Source organism: Lactuca virosa, chromosome 1, assembly GCF_052849685.1.
Source record: "Lactuca virosa cultivar CGN04683 chromosome 1, Lactuca_virosa_CGN04683_v6, whole genome shotgun sequence".
Classification (NCBI taxonomy): domain Eukaryota; kingdom Viridiplantae; phylum Streptophyta; class Magnoliopsida; order Asterales; family Asteraceae; genus Lactuca; species Lactuca virosa.
The window spans coordinates 44,165,441-44,188,527 of NC_136426.1; the positions used below are offsets into that span (position 1 = coordinate 44,165,441).

At 33.7% G+C, this 23,087-nt stretch overlaps 3 protein-coding genes across 6 annotated transcripts; 2 read left to right on the forward strand and 1 right to left on the reverse strand.

Moving 5' to 3' along the window:
- Window positions 1-598: 598 nt before the first annotated feature.
- On the forward strand, window positions 599-6,643 carry LOC145117777 (branched-chain-amino-acid aminotransferase-like protein 2). 3 transcript variants are annotated; one of them, XR_013712862.1, is made up of 18 exons: window positions 599-1,018; window positions 2,712-2,810; window positions 2,941-3,012; window positions 3,108-3,200; window positions 3,277-3,414; window positions 3,485-3,543; window positions 3,840-3,942; window positions 4,048-4,227; window positions 4,348-4,503; window positions 4,584-4,722; window positions 4,870-4,955; window positions 5,049-5,102; window positions 5,186-5,269; window positions 5,363-5,434; window positions 5,594-5,674; window positions 5,812-5,847; window positions 6,111-6,230; window positions 6,429-6,643. XR_013712862.1 is itself a non-coding variant. In XM_079054130.1 (18 exons), exons 1-17 carry the CDS (start codon window positions 932-934, stop codon window positions 6,197-6,199), a joined length of 1,668 nt encoding a protein of 555 aa, XP_078910256.1. In that variant the 5' UTR covers window positions 604-931; the 3' UTR covers window positions 6,200-6,230; window positions 6,429-6,643. The 3 variants fall into 3 exon arrangements, 2 of the variants coding, with proteins under 2 accessions (XP_078910256.1, XP_078910300.1); XM_079054130.1 differs by having other exon boundaries at window positions 604-1,018; window positions 6,071-6,230; XM_079054174.1 differs by lacking the exons at window positions 2,941-3,012; window positions 3,108-3,200 and having other exon boundaries at window positions 605-1,018; window positions 6,071-6,230.
- Window positions 6,644-9,319: 2,676 nt separating this feature from the next.
- LOC145118025 (uncharacterized) lies at window positions 9,320-14,465 on the reverse strand. Its single transcript, XM_079054178.1, has 7 exons — window positions 14,126-14,465; window positions 13,260-13,615; window positions 12,993-13,178; window positions 12,814-12,915; window positions 12,662-12,733; window positions 12,452-12,568; window positions 9,320-10,693 (listed from the first exon to the last, which is right to left on the reverse strand). The coding sequence occupies exons 1-7, from the start codon at window positions 14,376-14,378 to the stop codon at window positions 9,461-9,463; spliced, it is 2,319 nt and encodes a 772-aa protein (XP_078910304.1). The 5' UTR covers window positions 14,379-14,465; the 3' UTR covers window positions 9,320-9,460.
- A 2,692-nt stretch (window positions 14,466-17,157) lies between these two features.
- On the forward strand, window positions 17,158-19,720 carry LOC145118183 (chromatin-remodeling complex subunit). Of its 2 annotated transcripts, none has more exons than XM_079054187.1 (4): window positions 17,158-17,512; window positions 18,374-18,587; window positions 19,155-19,222; window positions 19,481-19,720. In XM_079054187.1, exons 2-4 carry the CDS (start codon window positions 18,413-18,415, stop codon window positions 19,610-19,612), a joined length of 375 nt encoding a protein of 124 aa, XP_078910313.1. In that variant the 5' UTR covers window positions 17,158-17,512; window positions 18,374-18,412; the 3' UTR covers window positions 19,613-19,720. The 2 variants fall into 2 exon arrangements, with proteins under 2 accessions (XP_078910313.1, XP_078910311.1); XM_079054185.1 differs by having other exon boundaries at window positions 18,413-18,587.
- The last annotated feature ends 3,367 nt before the right edge of the window (window positions 19,721-23,087 follow it).

Below are 23,087 nucleotides of genomic sequence, written 5' to 3' on the forward strand. Positions count from 1 at the left end.
TCATTTTCATTTAAAAATTCCATATTTCATTGGCCCACAATTAATAATACAATAACACAATAAATAGTGTTAACAAAATAACTTAAGCCTCTCTCTCTCTCTCTCTCTATATATATATATATATATATATATATATATATATATATATATATATATAAATTTCAAATTTATAAAATTACACAAGTGGTCCTTGAGGTTTGTAGTATATTGCAAAATTTGATACAAGGGTAAAATAGTCTTTTTCATTAAAATTTAACAGCTGAACAGTTAGATTTAACGGTAGGAGGACATTTCATGTAATTTTCAAACCACACGGACCAATTATGAAATTTTGTGTAAATCTTCCTTTTGGACAAAAATGGAAAGAACCGGACAATAAATCCAAATTCTACTGTAGGAGAACACCATAAAGTTATTGTGTTTTGTGAACAATTATTTTATGTGTTTTGACAACAATAAATTTAGGTTTCATTCAAGCTTTCTTACTACATATAAAACAGTTTTGACCGAAAATTATAAAGGGAAATTATCATCCTACCTTATTCAAACTTACACTTACACTTACACTTTACTAAATGATAGCTCCACACACACTTACACTTTCACTGACCATCTTATCTTATTATCATCACATTTCGGTATTTTATTCTGAATATAAATATTCTATCAAATAGCAACAGAAAATTATAAATTATTCTAGTTTGATCATCCCAACACGGAATCTTTTTGCCCATTAGTGGAGTCGAGTAATTGATTTGAGTAGGTAGTACAATTGTTTTGATTTTTGAAGTAGAAAACTGTTGATACGGTATCACAGCCACAGCTGTGCGCACGGAGGGTTTTTCAATCGGAATTAAATCCATCGTCTACCCCGATCATATGTTACATGCAGAAGATACAGAGTATCAAACTGTGAATTTGGAGTTGGAAAATGTCGGAAGAGGGAGAAACAGAGGTGATTCATTCATGGTCTGCTCCCAGATCTTTAAGCACCAGCCTCATGTACTCTTTCGCTCAGGTAACTCCGTTTTTTCATCGACTGTGTCTTTGGTTTGAAATATGAATTTGTTCATCTTCCACTGATCAATTTGCTTTTATGATTTAATGATGTTGATTTGTGATACTCCTTCGTTTCAATTCTTATTATCACTTATTCACTTTCCTTTTTGGATATTCGATCGAATTGCACGTTTTCTTCAACGATTTCATGTTGAAATCACAATTACGCTTAGCTATTTTTTTAAAAAAAATTACATTTTAATTGATGATAGTGATTTGAGCTTTTGCGATGACCCATCATACCATGGGGATTTTTGTGACTGAAAGGGATTTAATACGTCGACAAGCAGAAACGTAGAACTATTCATGAAAAAGAGAGAATAGATAATAGATTGGTTGGAGATTTAAGACAAAGATGTTTAGTTTTCATGGTTTGAAATAGATTATTGCGATGCTTCAAAAAAATATTAATCAAACTCAAATAATTATGGAGGGTAATAATTAGTTTATTTAATATTTATTTTAAAGATCTAGTTTTTCAAAATCTGATTTATTTCAATATTAGAAAATCACATAAAAGATATGTTAAAACACAAAGAATTATTAATTTGGGAATCTTCCCTTTGACCTCAAAAGTCAAATCCTCGACCTGTGCTTTCGGGTATGGAGTCTATCAATTTGTAATTGAAACGAGTTTTGATCCATTCAACATATTCTATTATTATTTATTATTCATATTATATTTTATTAGTTTTTGAGAAAAATTAACAAAAGGTATGCCCGTTGGCAGATCCTAAAGGTCATTGTTAATTTTGATACTTATAAATTAACTACTTTTTCATAATAAAAAAAATAATAATCAGCAAAAACTAAAATCATTCCACAGTGTCTATTTGGCTGATAAAAAATATAAACGGACATAAAAGGACATGTAGAAATCTTATATGTTATGTCATCTCATATTTCACGTCGTAGCATATATGTTCTCTAAGCTTTTAAAATGACAATTTTTTATCGACAGATTTTGTAATTTAAAAAAATGCAGTTATTTATAAAATAAATGGTGAAACAAATATTTGATAAATTCTTAGATGAAATGATCTTTTAACAGATGATGTTTATTAAAGTCATGATTGAGAATGATGCTATTTGATGATGACTATTGATAAATAAATAGATAAGTTTGTAAACTAATGTATCTATTGTTGAATACTTTATATTCTTTACAATTCAAAAATAAAAAATTGTATCTTGTAGAAATACATAATAATTGAATAATGTAATCATTAACAACGTTAAATAGAGTTTTAACAAAAAAAAAATGAAAATCCAATAACCACTGTTGAATATTCTATATTTTTCGGTAAATAATATTTTCAATAAGGTTTTGTTTGGCACATAACTAGCTTAGTTTTTGAGTTTTGTTAGATTGTGCTGTTTGGTAAACTAAAAAGTAGCTTATGAGCTAGCTTTGTAGAAAGCTACTTGACTACCTTTTCAACAAGCTTATTGAGCTTGTTCAAAATTCTCCCAAATTTACCCTTTCTTAACTATAGAAAAACTCAATTTTATTGTAACCCAACTTTAAAGATCTTTACACGAATTTAATAAGATCATGTAACAACTTATTTGCATTGAAAGTCATTATGTTAATAGTCTCTAATCCGATAGTTTTCTTGACATGTTATAATAAGTATATTATTATTCTTCAGAGGGATGATACAGAAGTGCTTGATGAACCTCTATATGCACACTATCTAAGGGTAACAGGGGTTGATAGACCATATAGAGAAGAACTTCTTTCAAAAATGGTAAGTAAGTTTACATACTGTCATTGAAAAATGTCCATGGTATTGTATTGTCCTCGTTTCATCTCAAGCTAATAATTCTTTTTTTTTTTTTTTTTTTTTTTTTTTTTTTTTTTTTTTTGAAATGCATAAGGAGTCTGATGGAAATAAGGTTGTGAAAAACATCATTTATGGTCCTGGAAAAAAGAATTATCGTTATTGTAAGGTAATTGATTAACTTTTTATGCTTGCAAGTTGCAATTGCATACTTTTATTTTCCATCTTTAAAAGCTCATGACATTTATTTGTTTTATTACACAGCATATAGCAAAAGTACGACTGCCTGGATTAAGTGATGATTTGACAAAAAAAGGAAAACACTTTATATTAATTCGGAATCCGATTGATTCATTGGTACTTGATACAAATTTACAATGGTTTTTGTTAGACAGTGTTTTTAATGTCTTTATCTGTTGTTTGTTGTTATCAGCAATCTTTTGACAAGGTTGTCCCTTCATCCTTCCATGAACTAGGGTTAGCAGACCTGGTTTCTGTATACAGTGAACTCTCTGCATCAGGGAATCCCCCTCCTATTCTTGATGTTGCTCATCTTCAACAACACCCTGAGGTTTTCAATTTTTTTTTTTTTTTTTTTTTGTTTTCTTAAATATCTGTTTATTATTTTACATTGTTTTCAGGCTGCATTACGAGGTCTTTGTGAAGATCTTGACATTCCATTCCAAGATTCAATGCTCAAGTATGTCAATGTTTTCTACCAGTTAGCTGTTACTTAGATTAAATTACATTTTTTCTCCCCCAATATAGCTTATTTTTGCAATTTTGGTCCCAAAAAAGTTTTCTCTTGCAGTCATGGTCCTTATTTGAGGTTCTTGTAATGTTTTTGGTCCTTGTTAATATAGCTGATTTTCACTCTAAAAATAGTCATATTACTTGGAACAGAGACCAAAAACCTCAACTAAGGACCAAAATTGAAAAAATCAGGTATACACAAGGACCAAAAAGGAAATTTACTTATCCTTTTTGTATATCCAGATGGGAAGCTGGTCCAAAAAGTGTTGATGGGATTTGGGCTCCATGGTGGTACAAAAGTGTGCACAAATCTACAGGCTTTGTACAACCAGTAAAATATCGCCCTGTATGTACTACTTGCTTCTGTAATTGCTAAAAACACCAACTTTTATGTATGATTGAAAATTTTGAATAAAACCATTGTTTACTAAGTTGCTTTTTTTCTCATCAGCCTTTTCCACCATCACTTTATGATGTGTTGGAGCAAAGTCTACCCTTTTATAACATGCTCAAAAGTCTTCCAAGAAGCACAAGATTCCCAAAGATTCCAACACCATCTCTCCCTGTTGCTACTAATGAAAAGATTCTTGTTTGGGTTGGTGATGAACTTTTACCCCGTGTCAATGCAATGGTATATTACGCATCCACCCATTATAAAAATTAAAAAAAAAAAAAAAAAAAAAAAATCTTTTTAGTAATCTTTACTTTTTATGTATACTTATTGTTTTTCTTTTGTGACCTTAAATTAAAGGTTTCAGTATTTGACTCAGTTGTCCAAGGTGGTGATTCGGTATGGGAAGGACTTAGAATTTATAATGGGAAAGTTTTTAAACTTGAAGAGCATTTAGACAGGATGTTTGACTCAGCAAAAGCTCTAGCTTTCAACAATGTCCCAACTCGTGATGAGGTCAGATATCTCATATATCTTGTTCATGGTAAAGTTTAGTTTATTAAATTGTTGATTTATTTTGTATTTAATTGTGATAGATTAAGGAGGCTATATTCAAGACTCTGATTAGAAACGGGATGTTTGACAATGCACATATTCGTTTAAGTCTGACACGTGGCAAAAAGGTGACATCAGGGATGAGCCCGGGTTTCAATCTTTACGGATGCACCTTAATTGGTAATAATAACCAAATTTATAAAAATAAAAATGTTTCTTTCCACCAAGTCATATATATGTCCTGATATCACAAGAAAGATTTAAGTACTGTGATTACATTGATTCCTATTTTAATTTTTTAGTTTTTCTTGTAACTCCCTCATGCAGTTCTTGCAGAGTGGAAACCACCAGTGTATGACAATACAAAGGGAATTACTTTAGTAACTGCCACCACTCGGCGTAATTCACCAAATGTAAAAATATAGAAACCCGTTATATTCCTTACTATTATAAATGCAATGTACTTTCTTTTATCACTAACTTTAATTTCTTCATTTTCTTGTCAGAATTTGGATTCCAAGATTCATCATAACAACCTCTTGAATAATATACTCGCAAAGGTAAATATCTTTTTATTAAAAAAAATTTTATGGAAAAAACACTTTAAGTGGTTTGAGATTAACAAGTTACTAAGTTGATGCAGATAGAAGGGAACAATGCAAATGCTGATGATGCGATCATGCTTGACAAAGATGGTTATGTGTCTGAAACAAATGCTACAAACATTGTAAGTCCATTGACATATTCCAAAACAGTAATTGGAATTTGTCTATTGAGTTATTAACATGTTTTAATAACTCCATTTTTCTTTTTATTGCAGTTCTTGGTGAAGAAAGGTATTGTAATGACACCTCATGCTGATTATTGTCTTCCTGGCATCACCCGGGCAACTGTAAGATTTTCTGTATATAAATCCTTCACTTCTTTATTTATGTCCTATATATGTCAACTTGAGATATAAATTTTAATTTATACTCAGAACTCAGAAGTGCTAGTGTAATATTATCCATATTGATTTTTTTTTTAATATTCCATACTCCACTTGTTTCAGGTGATGGAGCTTGTAAAGAAGGAAAAGTTGGTTTTGGAGGAACGGCGCATCAGTCTATCAGAGTTCCATACTGCAGATGAGGTTTCCAAAATTCACTTTTATAATTATTTGTAACCCTTACAATATATATATATATATATATATATATATATATATATATATATATATATATAATAACTCAAAAGGTTTTTAATTAACAATCTAGTAATTTACTGCAGGTGTGGACTACTGGAACTATGGGAGAATTGAGCCCGGTATGTTGCTAGTATTTGTATAAATGAGTTTTGAGTAAACATTTATTTAGTCAAATACTACTTCAATTGTATCTATTATTTATGCTCCTTTAATGGTGGTTCTTTATGTATGTATGTATGTATGTATGTATGTATGTGTTACATTTACAGAATTGTAATACTTGTGATGTGGTTGTTGGTTTTTCCTTAAAAAAAAAAAAACAAAAAACAAAAAAACAAACAGGTTGTGAGGATTGATGGACGTGTAATTGGTGATGGCACAGTTGGAGCTATTACTAGAAGACTGCAAACTTGTTTCAAGAAGCTGACTACTGAAGAAGGGCTTGGGGTGCCTATACCTGCCTATCATTAGCAAGCCTGAATCCTGAAATCACACAACACAGGTTTGCTAACTGGTTGAAATTATCATCAATCATTACGCACAAGTTGGTGGTTTTATTTGTTAAATACTTTGACAATGAAAAATCAAACATTTTTTTTTCTTCTTCTTAGCATAACTGTGGTATCCAAACAACTTCAGTCATCAGAGTTTTTCTTTGCTCTGTTTTGTTAATTGCTATAACATGGTTTTCATTAAGCAGACACTGGAATGGAGAAAGAGATGGAAGTTGACTTCGGGAGTTTAAAAAGAAAAAGATGTGGAGTAGTTTGATGAGTGTGAGTGACAGAGTGTCATCCTAATAAATAAACTGAAAACAAGTTGTGCAATATGTATATGCATGCATGTAAAATTATGAATGAATTTTGCAAGGTTTTACCTTTCAAGTGAGTGAGTGGGTGGCTTTATTTTGGTTAATTACATATCTGGAACTGCACACTTCCATAAGCTTATTTAGGGTGGAGGGAGTCATTCCCTCCCAACTCACTCAAACCATTGGTATATCTTTTCCAACCCATAACATATGGAAAGTTGGAAACCATATCTTTCTCAACTCACTTGCCACATCATTCTTTTTTATTTAATTAAATTATAAAATATAAATTAAAATAAATCATAACATTTTTTCATTTAAAAATAAACTTTTGTTAATTTAAAACAAAAAAAAAATCTAAAATAATATTAAAAATAACATTTAATTAAAAAACCACACTACAAATAAAAAAATATATGATACTTATAAAACACGATAATTAAAAAAACACACTGAAAAAGACAAAATAATTAAAATCCTATCTGCAAAGTAATGTCAAATCAGTAGTCGTTCAGTCTCTAAATGATCTCTTTGAATTGTGTTTCTTTTTTGAATGTTGCTTGAACTAGCATTATTTTGAAAAAGAAATTGTGCAGTATAAGACAATGCAGGTAACAAATTATTGTTGATAAGTTCTCCTCAGATGATGAACTATCGTTGTTGCATTCCATTACTATTTTCCTCAAATAAGTTTTACCGCTAGCCATACTGTTCATCCTACGCTTATACATGCAATTGAAAGCGTTACATTTCTTTTGGAGGTCTTTCCATTTTGAATCTACTTGGTGTCGTGACCGATCCGAACCTCCAGTTTAAACATTAAAATGCTCTAGAACCCGATCCTAAAATGCATAGAACCTTTTTTGATTTCCATGTTCTTTATCTAGAGAACAATCGACATATACCCTAGCCAAAGCCAACTCTTGGTGTTCTACCCATTTCTTTGACTTTTGACGGTTTGTATAGTTGCGTTTTTTCTTAGCAACGGGTTCCAACTCCTCGTTGGTTTCTTCTTTGTTTCTTTCGGAACCGGGTCATACTAGACCTGCCAGATTCTACGTTTCGAGCATCACGGAACTGGAAATTCTCGGGTTAAGAAGATTGGAATTGGGTTGCTGGAACCCTTTGAGAAAATTGATTACATGGATTATAACTCAGATTTTCCTCTGAAAGCCTAAATGTGTTGTAAGATTGTTGCACCGGGTAATATTATTGTGGATAGTTTTGGTTTTGTTGATAGTTTTGGTATTGCTAATAGTTTGGATTTTGAAATTTTGAAGAAGAAAATGGAATAATTTAACTTGAATCGTCTTGTGTGGATTTACGTGTTTGGCTCGAACATGCTTGTTTAGCTTGTATAGCATTTGTTTTATTTTAAAAGAAAACAACAAAAAAAAAATATAAAATAAATAAATAAATATTATGCAAAAATTCTCTGCAAAAGAGAGCATTGTGTGGTCAGAATCATATTCACATTAAATGTTCATATCTTTTATAGCATATATCTTGTACATCATCTGTTTTATTAAAACAAAAAGAAAAAGAAAAAGATAGAAAGGGACGAATAAAGAGCAAAATCAATTCTTTCTTCTGCATGAATATTACATTGTGTAGTCAAAATCATGTTCATATGCATGTACGATATTAACTTACGGGTTGGTGAATCCATTGCATGCCTTTAATATATCAAACCTGTTGAACCTCACAATTGAAGGGACCATCACTTCCCTTAGGGAGGAGGGAGTCGTTTCCTCCCAACTCACTGAACCCACTGCCATATCAGTTTTTATCTTTTATTTTTCTTCATCTTTCCCAACCCACAACACACGAAAACCCTATCTTTTTCAACTCACTCAACCCAATTAAGTGGAGAGAGAGAGGGGATGGTACCGGTGGTAACTCTTCTGCTAATTAAGATTTTATTTTGATTGTTTTGTATTTTTTTTTAATTGAATGGGTTGAATGCGTTGAGAAAGATAGGATTTCCGTGTGTTGTGGGTTGGGAAAGATAAAAAAAAATGAAAAAAAAAAACTGATGTGAAAAAAAAAAAAAAAAAAAAAAAAAAAAAAAACTGATGTGAAAGTGGGTTTAATGAGTTGGGAGGGAATGACTTCATATCCTTATTGCATGTCATGTCTATATGAGCTATTAAGTACAACAAATAAGTTAGAATTTGATTAAAAAAACAAGCTAGAATTGCTTCAAAATATCCAACAATGTAAGCTTAATCAATAATAATATTAGCATATATATAACTAAGGGCTGGAAAACTTGATAAGAAAATTCTGATTTATTATGTATTTAAACTCAATAAATTCATTTAAGTTGAAAGGATTATTAACTTTGCCATGGGAATCAGAACACATACAGATACTGGGCATTAAATCAAAATTTGATTAATCAACACTATTAAAACCTTTTTCAAACTAATAATAGTCGTATAAGTTATTTCATTCCATATCCAATGGAAAATTTATGTTTATTTCATCGAGGCGGGAGTTGAATCAAATTGGACTATATTACCCATCTTGATCTCTGAAATGTAGAATTCTTGGAAACTCATAATGAATATGAATATGCCAATAATTATTAAGTTTTGAGAGGCATAAATAAAAACCAACCAGCAAGTCCAATAACCCACCCCCTGTTAAGACTAATTAAGGTGAAACTAGTGGGTGAAACTGAAGGTGGAAGGATGATTTCATTGCACCTGTATGTATGGTATTTATTGGTGTAACAGGAGGTGCAAAAGAAAAGTTGGTAGAAAGAAAGAATGATATGACCAAAATCCTTATCTGAAAAAAGCACAGCTTTATGACATCATCTCAGATTCACCAATCCTAACAACAATATTCTCTCACCAATAAAGGATGATGGATAACATAGCATAACAGGTCAGGTCACCACTCAAACTAACTAACTAACGATACATCTGACTACTATCATACTGACCATAACCTGCTTGTGGCTGTGACTGAGGCTGAGGCTGTGGCTGTGGAGTTGCATATCCACCAGCAGTTTGAGTTTGAGGAACAGACTGATCATAGCCAGGCTGAGCTGGAGCTGGAGCCGGAGCCAGAGCTGGTGCTGGTTGAGAATAAGCAGTAGGCTGAACAGGTGGCCCATATCCCATCCCTGGACCACCACCACCATACCCCTGATCCACAGCTGGCCCTTGGTAACCATAACCTCCAGTGTTTGGAGCTGCTGCTGCAGCTTGTTCACCGTATCCAGGTTGTGTCGAAGGGTACTGACCATAACCACCAGTTGGAGGAGCATAACCAGGTGCCGCCTGTTGTCCATACCCAGAAACCGGCGGAGGAGGAGCGTAACCACCAGGGTGACTATACCCATCATTATTAACAGGAGCAGGGGCAGTAGTACCATACTGAGGGTAAGGTTGTTGGGTGGGCCCAGTTGACATAGGGTATGGCTGCTGTTGACGAGGTGGAGGTGGTCCGTACGGTTGACCATAGGGTCCCTGTTGTTGTTGTTGTGGCATGTTGTAGGCTAGGGGCTTACCATACTGATCAACCTGCTGCTGTTGCTGACCATATCCTTGATTTTGAGGGTAAGTTGAAGGTGGAGGCTGGGTAGCTTGGCCTTGTCCTCCATATGAAGAATATGAATGTTGACCCATGGGCCCCTGGTTGTGATCATACCTGGGTTCACCGTAACCTTGTCCTTGCCCCCCATACCCCCCCTGTGGTGCAGTCTGCCCGTAATCTGGTCCATAGTTGTAGTTTACTTGAGAAGGAGGAGGTGGGCCCATTCCCATTCCCATTCCCATTGAGTTAGGGTGGGACTGCATGGGATTGGGAGGTGGTGCACCACCGTAGTAGTCGTAACCGTAACCAGTCTGTTCAGGCATATTTGTTGGAGGTGGTCTTTGGTCCCAGCCATAATTGTTTTTTGGTGGCAGAGGTTGTTGTGGTGGGTAATTTCCATAACCTGAGGAGGAATATGGTGGGTTTTGGGATGGATAGGATCCACCTCCACCTCTTGAGGGTGGTGCTGAATAGTTGTTATTATACCCACTTGCATGTGAATGTGAATGTGAATGGTGACCACCGCCTCTTGGTCCTCCCCAATTAGACCCGGGTCCACGTTGACGCTGGTTGTAACCACCTGATGGTGTTGATGACCTTGTTGGCTAATGTTGTAGCATCAACACAAAATAACCACAAGTCAGTATCATGGTATATAAGAAAACAAAAATACAAGTCAAAGATAACATAGTCATTATAATCTACAAGAATGAGAGCAAAAACACAATTCTCAAGGCAGAAGATACGTGTGAATAATATCATCTTCATCTCTGGAAGCATAACTTATAAGCAACACCAACACATGACTATTCCCTGGTGAAATCTGCTAATTACTCGTAGTTCCAACTAAAACTACATTATTATTTATAATCACATATAACAATATTAAATAGGATTCAGCTAACAACATGCTTTACGTAACAATTTGCTTCTAATTAAGAGCAGATAAACAGACTTAAACAAGTATACATGGGAATGGTTTTCAAGATAAGCAAAAGAAATGGCAATTTGGTTCATCAACCATGCAGATATCAACTCTCACATACTTAGATAAAGTGGAACAACTTCTTATTACTTCTAAAAACAAAAGATGTGCAGTCAGTAACAGGACCACATGATTAGAGCTAGATTACTTCAATTAATAAACTTGCCCCCCTCCCTAATAGATGACAACAGACACTACCATATGTCTCAATCAAGAAAGAAACAAATTAGGTTCAAATATCATCTAAATTATCCAGGCATGGTGCTTTCTTTTTCTTCCAAGACATAGCTCATGCATAGAACAAGGGGATGTGGTATAAAATAGTCTTTTACTAATACTAGTAGTAGTACTATCATTCATGGATCTTTGAGTCTTGAAGCAATCTTACCAATACCATTAACTTCCTTCAAAAGCCAAGATTTATGTGTGAAACTGATACTGATACTGATACCTTTCCTCAGTGGATGAATGAGAGATAGAATGACTGACTAATGGTTGTTTATTGCTACACCAAGAAACCAATGCTGACCCAGTGTCAGGAAGTAAAAGCCAAATCTGCATTTTTAAAAGCCAACCAATTCCAAAAATCGGCATCTTCAAAACAAATAAATCATCGCATTGCATGGCATGGCAGCAACCCATGTCTCATTTTCAAATCAACCAACCTCATTCAATCATACATCATGTTGTCAACACTCATGAGCTTACAAGCAATCTTGCTCCAACCCTATAACTACTGACACCACTCGATACTCAAGAAGCAGAGCAACTACACAACCAATGGCAGAAACTAAGAATGATTTCATGTCAAAGCTCAGCTGTTGTAGCAATGGATTAAGAAAAAAAAAACACAGATATACTACTAATGTACCATCAGAATATACATATAATGGTAAACCGTGTGAAGACGTTAAGAGCATCAAGATAAACTTAAGTACACGATACTTCTAACCAAGATCATACTGTAGTAACCTAGTGCATACACTTACACATGATAGAACTTCATGTAAAATCGGTATCTATCAATGAACTAATAACCAAATTTACAGTAAACAGAACCTGAAAACTATTAAGAATTTAATATCCAAATATGAGTGATTTATCAAGGATTGATATAAATTTTTTGACTATGAAACACAAATCAGGCAAGGAAATAACCAAAAAGATGTTGCCCCTTGACACACACAGCTATTAAAGCAATATCCGCAGAAACTACATATCAAACAATAAAGACTACTTCAAGACATTCAAAAACACTATAAAAACAATGTTCACGCATATCAAATATGCCTACAATAAAAATCAGCAAATCTAGAAACCATCATAATATAGAAGCATATTGCAATTATTAAGTCAAAAGTAACGGATGTGCACAAACCTGTTCCATCACTTCCTTGATCAATTCTTTTGCTGTCTCAATCTGTTTCCTATCACCGGTGACTCTCACGGTTCTTTCTCTAGATTGGTCCCCATCAGGAAGATGTTGAGGAATCAACTACATTATGCATAGCATAACAGATTCAGAAAAGTATATCAAATTAGGTCTTTCATCACACAGGCAAAAGTGTCAAGCCATCTCATAAACTACCTGAATGCGTGCTCCAGACCGTGTCTGCAGGTTTTTAATAGTTTCCCCACCTTTCCCAATTATTACACCAACCTACAGGAAATAAAAAAAAATTTAAGAAGTTACAGAAATCCAGAGATAAGAGATATGGGGATATGAAATTGCAAAGTAACCTTTTCATTTGGAACTTGTATGTGAACTTGTTCTCCAAATCCCCCTGAAGAATGGGCACTAAAACCTCTGGCAACCAAAGAAGGGGAACCACCAGCATCAGCCTGCAAGATGAAAACTTAGCCTCAACATATACAGGCAATACAAATTTTAAAGAACATTAAAATAAAAAATATTACACCTCTGCTATAACATCTTTTATCAGCCGCTCAGCCTTATTTATATTCTCTAAAGAACCTATTAACTCCACAGGCCTGAAAGCCGAATCTGGATCAACATCAGAGTCCCGTGTGATTTGAATCCTTGCCCCCGAACTATATTGCAAGGTTCGGATGGTGTCACCACCCTTGCCAATTAAAACACCAACCTGCTCCAAACAATCCATGTAACTCTTTAAAGTGAAAAAGGTATAACTTAACTAGTCAACATAAAAAGTCAGGAAGCTCACCTTATTACTTGGGACTTCCATTCTACGTGAAGTAAGTTGGTCAGCCGAAGCAGATTGCTCCTTCAAATCAGACTCATCTTCCTGTAAACCAACATCTGTAGTGGGATCCTGATATTCTACTCCATATTCCTGTTGCTCCTCTTTGGGTGACTCTACAGGATTCTCAGCAGCTTGCAGTTCCAATGAACTTGCCAGGGGTTCGTCAGTTACAGATTCTTTGTTCACATCATCCAAGGGTTCATTGGACTTTTCTTGATTCTCCTCCAACTCGGTATTCTTCACAGAATCTGATGGTTCAGCGATGTCTTCCTTTTCTTCATCTACCATTTCCTCCTGGTGTCCATTCTCGGTAGTTTCTATTAGTCATATGAGTGAAAAACAAGTAAGGTTACAATATAGTCAGAGATTGTGCTTCAAATTTCAGCGAACATTTCGATGTAAAGTATTTTCGTCTGTTATTTCTCATCATATATATCAGTCCATCAAGTTAATCGTCATACAGGCATTTAAATTGAATCTTACATTCCCTCTTGTCATATCAAAGAACTAAAAATGAAAAGTGGATTGTGTAAACAAATATGCACCAAGGCTTTAGAACAAATTTTTGAAAACATTCAAGACCCAAGGTGGGGAACTAAAGATCATGTAAAACAAACCACAGTGGTAATGCAGTGATTTGAGAAAGACACAATGTCCCGTTACCTTCGCCCTTCCCTAAAATCACTTCTCATACTCAACTAGAAAGACCTGGTTTCAAGGTTTCTAGGCGTGGGAGTAATTTCATGGCATGTACATCACGCATAACATGTAATTCAAGAGACGTCAAATACTACGTGAAAACGACGACGACATACTCAGAAACATACCAGAACCGTCTGAATTGTCCTCGAGACGAGGTCGTTTCGCGTCTGGATCTTCGGTAGAAGCAGCATCAGCGTCTCCGTCGGCGTCGCCGTCACCATCAGCATCACCATGACCGTCGGCCAGCGACTGTGAATTGCCATTGGACTCGGCGGAAGCCGGTGGTAGCTCGAACGGTTCGCTATCTAATTCATCGAGTTTCCGCTTGTGATCAGACGGAGCAGGGCTTGCTGAGCCCATAACCTCTTCGTCCCCCATCGCAGAGTAGATCCGAGTTTTAGGGTTTCAGTAAGGGTTCGTAAGATAGGTGCAAAGTAGTCTCTTCTGTTTCTTCCCCTGGGATGATTCAGGGTCTTTTATACATACGGCCCTCGGATGAATATTTTCTTTCCGTTTTGGTCCCTGGACAGACGGACAGTGGAAGTAAAAGTGGGTGGGAGTGTGGATGAAATAGGGCTGAATGTAAACCGGCCCAGTTGGAATACTAATTTAGGCCCGTAAAAAAAGCTTGGGTCCAAAATACATTATATTTTGTTCGTCATATATGTAGCGATTAGCGAAGTGCATACAGGTTTTCTAATTTAACCCAGGTTTAAAATTAGTTTGGCCTATCTCATTAGGGAGCTGATATTTTTACGAATATTTTTGATGCATCACCATTGGCCATATCCAACTTCTTCTCTTTTTACTAGCGTCAACCACCTCACCTCCAGCCATCTATGACTTCTTCACATCCCATAATGGAATCTACAAAGAAATTGTATGAACAAGACTACAAGAGCCAAGTGTTTTCTCGAGTAAGAATATATATGTGGTCTTTACCATTCGTTTTTAGCTTTCCCAATTAAGAAGTGATTTCCCTAAGTATTTCAAAGCACTAAAACCAATTTAATAATTTGGTTTAACAACCCTAGGGTTGTCTTATATATAACTTATTAATTTAGGTATTTTTTATGACAGTTTGTCGGTCTGTTGACCTTAACTCAATTATTGAAACTTCAATCTCGTCGATTCAAAGTTTCACTATAAATAAGCAACTTTATCATGCTCATTTCATCAACACAACTATGTCTCTCTTCTATTAAATGAATCATTACAAAAATAATCAAGTTTCAAGATGATTTATCCATTTTGTTAATCGTGCCTACAATATTCATGTTGCTTCTCATCATGATCTTTATTTCCAGATGAAGAGTTTTGTATTTTTATAAGTTTATATGTAATGGTGGTTCCACCACTGCTCTTTTGTGCGATTTTAATTATTGTACTTAAATTTTGGTTTTTATCGAGGATGAGGTCGGAGGTTGCAATTCCTACGGAAAATTATCATTTTGGTCTAAAAAAGTTTGGACTAGCACCAGAGGTCCAAACTTTTTATTTTATTACGGTTTTGGTCAACTTTTTTTGTAAATATTTAAACTAATGGTTTTGCCCTTATTATTTTGATTTTATTTTTCTTTTAGTACAACAATTAAAAAATAAAAGCAAAAAAGAAAAATAAACCCCATCCCAATCCCAATCCCCTCCCCATTCTATTCCTGTTACTAGACTAGTCTTCCCCATTCTTCACCTTATTGCCCTCCGATAAACATCTCCACCACTAGTCAACACAGCCGCCACCAGTTAACCCCTACCAACACCACTGGTTACCATCGCCACCACCCTCGATATTCCTGCGAAGACCCTTACCGAACCAACGCCTCTTTCTCCCTCCACCCCCTATCTTCTCTGACTCATATCGACGAACATCACATTCTTCTCCCGCTGAGACCGACGAACACCACCTTCCAGCGACATTTAGGGTTCGCTATTTACAAGATCGACGGAGTACGAGGTCGAGTTGTAGTAGATCTATTCGTCGTGTATGAATCTGAATATGTTTGTTGTTGAAACGAAAACCCTAATCCATATGATATAGGTGGTGACGCTAGGGTTTTCGGTACGGATATGGATCTATTCGTCGTATACAATCCCCTCAAGAACACAAAGTCACTGGAGCCAGAGTCTCTAAAATCCTAACTCTTCAGATCTCGGTGGGTAGTGGCAGAGACGATGGGGGCTAAAGATGGGGATGAAAATTATGTTACTGTCGAATCTGGAATGCTCATTCTTTGACGATATAAATCTAAAAGACGATGAAGTTGGTGAACACTGATGGCGATACTGTGATTCAACGAAGGAGACGATCAAGTCGGAGAAGACGAAGGAAGGTGTCGGTGGTTTCAGTGGTTTCTAACGTAAATGGTGACTGCAGCGGTGGTTTCGATGGTTTCCATCGAATATGGTGGCAGTAACGATGGTGGGTTCCGATGATGATTGTTTCTGGCAAGGTGTGGTTTTCGGCGAAAATGTAGAGAGAGAGAGAGAGAGAGAGAGAGAGAGAGAGTCTTGTATGTGTGGTGGGGGTATCTATGGGTAGGGTTATATTTTATTGAGTAAATTACACGAATGGTCCCTATGGTTTAGGGTAATTTGCGCGTTTGGTCCCCAACTTATTTTTTTAACTCGGAAGGTCCCTACTGTTTGTTTTTGTTACGCGTTTGGTCCCTGTCTTACCTAAAAAGACTATTTTGTCATTGATTTTTTAATTTATTTAAATAAGCACACCCCCAACCCCACCCCTCTCACCTTACCTTACCTACTCCACCATTTTTCTCTATTTAAATAATAGTCTTTTTTAGGTAAAATAGGGACCAAGCGCGTAACAAAAACAAACAGTAGGGACCAAACGCGTAACAAAAACAAACAACAGGGACCTTCCGAGTTAAAAAAATAAGTTAGGGACCAAGCGCGCAAATTGTCCCAAACCATAGGGACCATTCGTGTAATTTACTCTATTTTATTTTTTGATTTATTTTTATTTTTCTTTATTCAGAAAAAAATAAATCGAAAAATTGAAAAGAAAAAAAATTAAAGACAAAATTATCATCGTAAAAAAATTAAAGTTTAAAGAAAATTGGATAAAAATAATAACAAAATAGAAAGTTTGGACAAAATAACAATTTTAGCTACTCAGAGACCATTTGTGCGGTTTTGTGAAAGTAAAATAACCAGAATGCCCTCTTGTAACCTATAATCAATTTACGGACATCGACCGTCCATCACAGCCATCGTGCTTATTCTCCATCGACTTGGCTTGTTCTTCTCCAGCACCGCTGCTTCTCCTAATCTGTTCTTCACCGTATAGACTCCATCTCCTCCGTCAGTTTGCTTCTACATTGGATTCCTGATTTCGAACTGCAATAATCGGTTATAGGGATAAAAAAATCAAGATTAAAAGGGAGACGCACGGAAAAGAGGAGAAGGCCTGTTATCGCCTTGTTTAGTATTGCATATCACCTCCCTGAAACTTCCTGCGCTGATCAATCCCAAATCCGACATCAAACCCACTAGTAAGTAATTTCAATTTATTGTTTCTAGTACCTGTGGCTGAAGCAATTTATTTCTAGTACCTTTTTTGCACCAATCCGAATTTCTGTAAGTAATTCTCGCTTAAAGAATGATTGCCACCACATAAAGTTCTCTGCTATTGTTTCTAGTACCTTTGGGTTGTTTCTTATGGCTAGATCATGTTTTAACTGATGCTACTTGAATCTTTCCTTGAACACTCTTGTAGGAACTGTTAGCTTATAGTGGTGGCAATTGTTATCATTTTGGGCTTGCATTTGGTTATGTGGTTTTGCAAGAAGTTTATGATCATGAACATATGTTGTTAAAGATGAATGTGCATGAATATCACAAATCAATTAAATAATTATTGAAGTTAATAAAAATTGTGATGTTATTTATGTAAATTTTTGTCAAAAAAATGATTTCGTATAAATGATTAAAGATAAGGCATTGTATGTAAAAAGCAAATATGTCAAATATATAAAGATGTCTTCTTTGGTCATTTTACACATATAAGTGCTTTTTTGGTCATTTTACACATATAAGCACTTTTTACCAAACACTCCAAAAAGTTCTTATAAACTTATAGATTTTTGCAACCACATAAGCCAATTCAAAACACTTTTTATAAAAAAATTTGTTTTGCTACCACATAAGCTGGTAAGCACTTTTTCAAAAAATGCTTTTTGTTTTGAAACACAATCCCAAACACCCTCTAGAAATTACTGAAATTTGAGGTTGGCTCTTTGACTTCTTTAGCATCTGTTCCATCTTAAATTAGGGTTTGATTCATTAGGGTTTTATAGTATCCCTGGCTGATGTTTTTTCACATATTTCTTTTAAATGAAATTACTTGATAACAGTTGAATTAATCATATATTGAGAGAGTTTATTTTTGTAAGATGGAGCAAGAGGTGATAGAATCAGAGATGGTGTTACCTACACACCTAAGTTTTAAAAAGATTCAGATGTACGAGAAGTACCCAAAAGGTCAAGCTAGAGGGAGGCATTGGAAACATCTCAAGCAGATCATACAAGCTGAAAATTACCAAAATTATCCTGCTGATGAACCAAATTGTGAGTACTACTACTTATCAATCTGTATTGGTAGAAACCTGGGATATTGATATGTTTCATATTGCATCAGTTTACACATTTGTGATAATGTGGAGTATTGTCATTTGATTTACTGTAGGTAGGCCTACTTCTCCTAAAAGGTTTCGTCTCAATAAATTTAGTGAAATAACTATCTAGATTTTTTTACAAGTACCATATTTTTGATGTTGACATGGTAATCTTTTTTTCATTTTGAATTGTGATTATATAGAATTAGGATTTGGCAGTATGTATATCACTGGAATAAACATGAGTACATGTACAAATGGCAGTGTTAGCATATCAAGGGACTAAATTCGTAATAATTCTTTTTTCTAGGATTGTCAACCTTGAGATTAGAGAATTTATTGAAAAGCTTTAACGATATTGTTTTTTAATCCAAAGAAACCAACATGTCATTGATTGCCTTTTAGAAGGTGTTCCTTTTTGTTAGGATTTTAGTAGAAACCTTTTTTTTTAATTGACATTATACTGTTTGGGGATGTCAATACTTATCTATTCACTTAGCATGTGTATATGATTTTGCAGATGTTAATATTGAATCTCCACCTTCGATGCACCCTCGGAAGCAAATTTGTGATATAACTGGATTTGAGGTATGTAAATTAGGCATGGGGTTAAATAGCAATATACTTCCATTGATTTGTTTATCATAGGTCATTCAAATAGAAAGCAATTTTCAGTGGTATAAGTGGGTAGAGTTTTTAAAGTATAATGTCCTAATGCTAATGAAAGCACATCTTTCAAAAAACAATGGCTTAATGATGTAGAAAGATGTATATTTGTGTAGGATGCTATAAATGAAAGTAGGTTGGTATTTGTGGTAAAATGAAATGTATGATTTTGCAATGCAGGGACCTTATAGCGACCCAAGAACCCATCTGAGGTATGCAAACACAGAAGTGTTTAAGGTGATCAGATCGCTTCCTAACGAGTATGTGCAAAGATATCTTGCTCTCAGAAACGCAGCAGTTGTTCTCAAGTAATATAAAATTCATTTCACCATTCCATTTGATGTGATACAATGTCTGTGTTACTATTTGATCCTTTCGGAGCTTGTTAACATTTGAATGAATATATATATATTTAACCGACTTTCAACTGTTTAAGTTTAACCCATTTCATCTGCTTTGATTTTCTAGCCAAGCTTTTATATGTTATCTAATTCACCGTTTGATGATAAAATATGGCCGAGATTAACCCATTGTAAGTAAGCGGTTGGGTATGACTCTCTGTTTGATGATTCAATTGATAAGAGTCTCGGTAATCAGGCCTTGTTGACTCAATCAACAACTTCTAAATGAAGGGTCAAAATTCACTTACTATTTTTTCTGTTACAACTTACTCCTTAAGCTTAATCCTAACTATGTCATTTTACATGAAACTTCTTTTCTCTTGCAACTCAAGAACGCAGTTAATAAAATTCTCTTTCCATCTCTTTCTCTTTCTCTTTCTTTCCCATCCCCTCCCTTTCCTTCCCCCTCCTCAGTCCTCAAGAACAAGATGTTTAGATATAAATATTGCATACCTTTAATCCAAAATAGGAATGGAAATGGGGATAGGGTACATATTCGAACCCAAAAACAAAAAATGTTCCTATAACCAATTTGAATAAGTCACTAAAACACTGATTAAAAGTATGAGTTAGGTGGACTCATGTTTCAACAACACTATCATATACTCATACGAATGAGGTAAGGGGTTGTAAGATAATCATCGGGTATGAAGACTCTTTTCGTAGAGAACCTCCAGAAAAAAAAAAGTATAAAAATACAAAAAGGGGTAAAATAAATAAAAAAAGAAATATTGTAGTGCGTCCAAGACAAAAAGATCCTTGCATATAAAACATCAGTTCACAATGGAAAAAAAGAAAACAATAATGTAAGTCTAAAAAAATACGGATAAACAAGATATGTCTTTAAGTAGATAGGGAAACTTGGAAGGGTCAACCACTATAACATAAATCGATAAATAAGTAGTGAAAAACACTAAAACAAGCAGATAGCATACAATAATAACACTTGTTGAAAGTAGTAGGAAACATGAGTAAATAGGTGAAAACTGACAAGCAAGCAACACCCTAAAATAGGTCACTACCAGGGGTGGAGGCAGTACAGGGACTAGCAGGTGTTAGCAGGTGTGCTGCCCACTCCAACATGTTTTATTTATCTTATATACTATTACTTATAAATCTATTAATTATTTTAAGCCCAAAATAAAAAATAATTCCAAGCCCAACGTCCCCCTTAGCCCAATTTCCTTACTTTTGTGGTGAGAACAATTATAATATGCATTTCAATAACAAACACATCAATTATAATTTCACGGCAATTGCGAATCGGAAATTACAAAGGGTGCTCCTATTAGCACGAATAAATTCGTGTATAATCAATGATTACAATCAATCCCATCACATTTGTTATTTTGGCAATTTCAATTCTTTTTATATTTTTTGATTTTAGTTCCTTTAGCTTAGATGCAAGCTATATATATATATATATATATATATATATATATATATATATATATATATATATATATATATATATATATATATATATATATAACTTGCATATATATATATAACAATTTCAATTCTTTATATATATATATATATATATATATATATATATATATGTGTGTGTGTGAATATACGCAACAAAGTATATAAACTTAGGTATCTAAATTCACCGTACTAAATCTTTTTGTATCATATATGGGTTGTAATCGTCCAAAGTTTTTAAAATTCAACTTTTAACTTGATTTATTTTTAAGGATTTTAGAAATTTTATCATTATCTTAATCTTACATAATTTTTTGCAAATGTAATATATATATATATATATATATATATATATATATATATATATATATATATATATATATATATATATATATATATATATATTAGACTTTTACCCACGCCAAGTGACGGGTGTGAATAGTTTGTTTCGGTGATTTGTTTTTTTCGTCGAGTAAACTACTATAAAGTATCCTTTTATTGGCACGAATGTATCGTGTAAAAGTGATCATGATTTTGACTGATTGCAATAAACTACTATAAATTTCTATCAAGCTCATATATATTTACAGTTAAAATAGTAAACTAATCATAATTCATAATGTTTTAAATGATTATTGAGTTAAATACATTTAAATTTCTAAATAGACAAGTCTAAATGAAGGAATATAAATAAACCTTTGTTTGTATTCGTTCAATTCGTTTTCGTTTACTTTTTTATTTGTTCGGTTAAATTAAACGAACGCAAATAAACATACATTTGTTCTTGTTTGTTCAGTTCGTTTATATGTAGAGAAAATGATTATTTTTATTATTCATAATAACCGAATTCTAAATTATTTTGTTGTTTTTTTAGTAACAAAGAAAATGATTATGTTATTATGATTTTATAGTATATTTACTAATTTTATAGTATATCTACTGATTCTTTATGATTTTAGTTAAAGAAAATTAGACATAACCACCATCATTAGTAATTAGTATATATATATATATATATATATATATATATATATATATATATATATATATATATATATATAGAGAGAGAGAGAGAGAGAGAGCTAGGTTCAAATGTTTCTAACAGCTATTGTGTTTCTAAATGTATCAATGAGAAGTTAAGAAATAATAAATAATTAAATAAATCATTTAATGGTATTTTGGACCTTTTGTACTTTTAATTAAGGGATCATTTAATTGAAATCCTGCAATTAAGGAAATAAAATAAATATATTTGACCTAGTCTCTCTCTTATATCCTGTTTTATATCAACGGGACTTATTTTTTTTCATGGATCGACAGAAGGTCTAATGTTCCTAGTTTTTCATAGAGACCAAGTAATCTTCTAGTCTTTCAATTCCATTCCATAGAAAACAAGTTTTTTTCTTCGTTCTTCCAACTAGCCAATTTCTACAATTTCAACTTTTAGTTTTAGATTTTTATAACGATTAGAGTTGGGGTTTGCATTCTTGAAGGTATAGTTTCTAGAGAACATTTTGGCACTGCTCTAGCCTTTTCTTTTCCTTCTTGCTAGTATTAATTTGTATTTTAAAATGGGCTTATTTTTGTGAAATTTGAATTCATTCTACAGTATATTCCCTTTAAGCTAATTAAGCTAGTTCTGTGAGAATGACTTTCTTTCCTCATCATTGGGTGTTTATTCTTATCTCCAATTGTTTCATTCTTTAAGAATAATTATTTCATTCTTTAAGAATATTTTGTATCTAATGTATTCTTCTATTTGAATAATGTGTAGAGAGTATTATAATCTTGGAGAATCACATAAGAATGATTCTGCCAGAATTGTATTTCCGGTATAATCACATAAGAATGATTATGGTAGAATCACATAAGAATGATTTTGCAAGGGTTGTAAAACAATTGGCTGATGTGTTAACATGATTTTTGTTTCTTATGTTTTTCAGATGTTTCAAGTTTTA

Coding starts and splice junctions, on each gene's coding strand:
- LOC145117777 (XM_079054130.1), top strand. CDS start 932: ATGTCGGAAGAGGGAGAAACAGAGGTGATTCATTCATGGTCTGCTCCC. Junction 5,675..5,811: donor AGTTCCATACTGCAGATGAG/GTTTCCAAAATT, acceptor AATTTACTGCAG/GTGTGGACTACTGGAACTAT. Junction 5,848..6,070: donor CTATGGGAGAATTGAGCCCG/GTATGTTGCTAG, acceptor AAAAACAAACAG/GTTGTGAGGATTGATGGACG.
- LOC145118183 (XM_079054187.1), top strand. CDS start 18,413: ATGGAGCAAGAGGTGATAGAATCAGAGATGGTGTTACCTACACACCTA. Junction 18,588..19,154: donor TCCTGCTGATGAACCAAATT/GTGAGTACTACT, acceptor ATGATTTTGCAG/ATGTTAATATTGAATCTCCA. Junction 19,223..19,480: donor GTGATATAACTGGATTTGAG/GTATGTAAATTA, acceptor TTTGCAATGCAG/GGACCTTATAGCGACCCAAG.
- LOC145118025 (XM_079054178.1), bottom strand. CDS start 14,378: ATGGGGGACGAAGAGGTTATGGGCTCAGCAAGCCCTGCTCCGTCTGAT. Junction 12,734..12,813: donor TACAAGTTCCAAATGAAAAG/GTTACTTTGCAA, acceptor TATTTCCTGTAG/GTTGGTGTAATAATTGGGAA. Junction 10,694..12,451: donor TCAAGGAAGTGATGGAACAG/GTTTGTGCACAT, acceptor CTACAACATTAG/CCAACAAGGTCATCAACACC.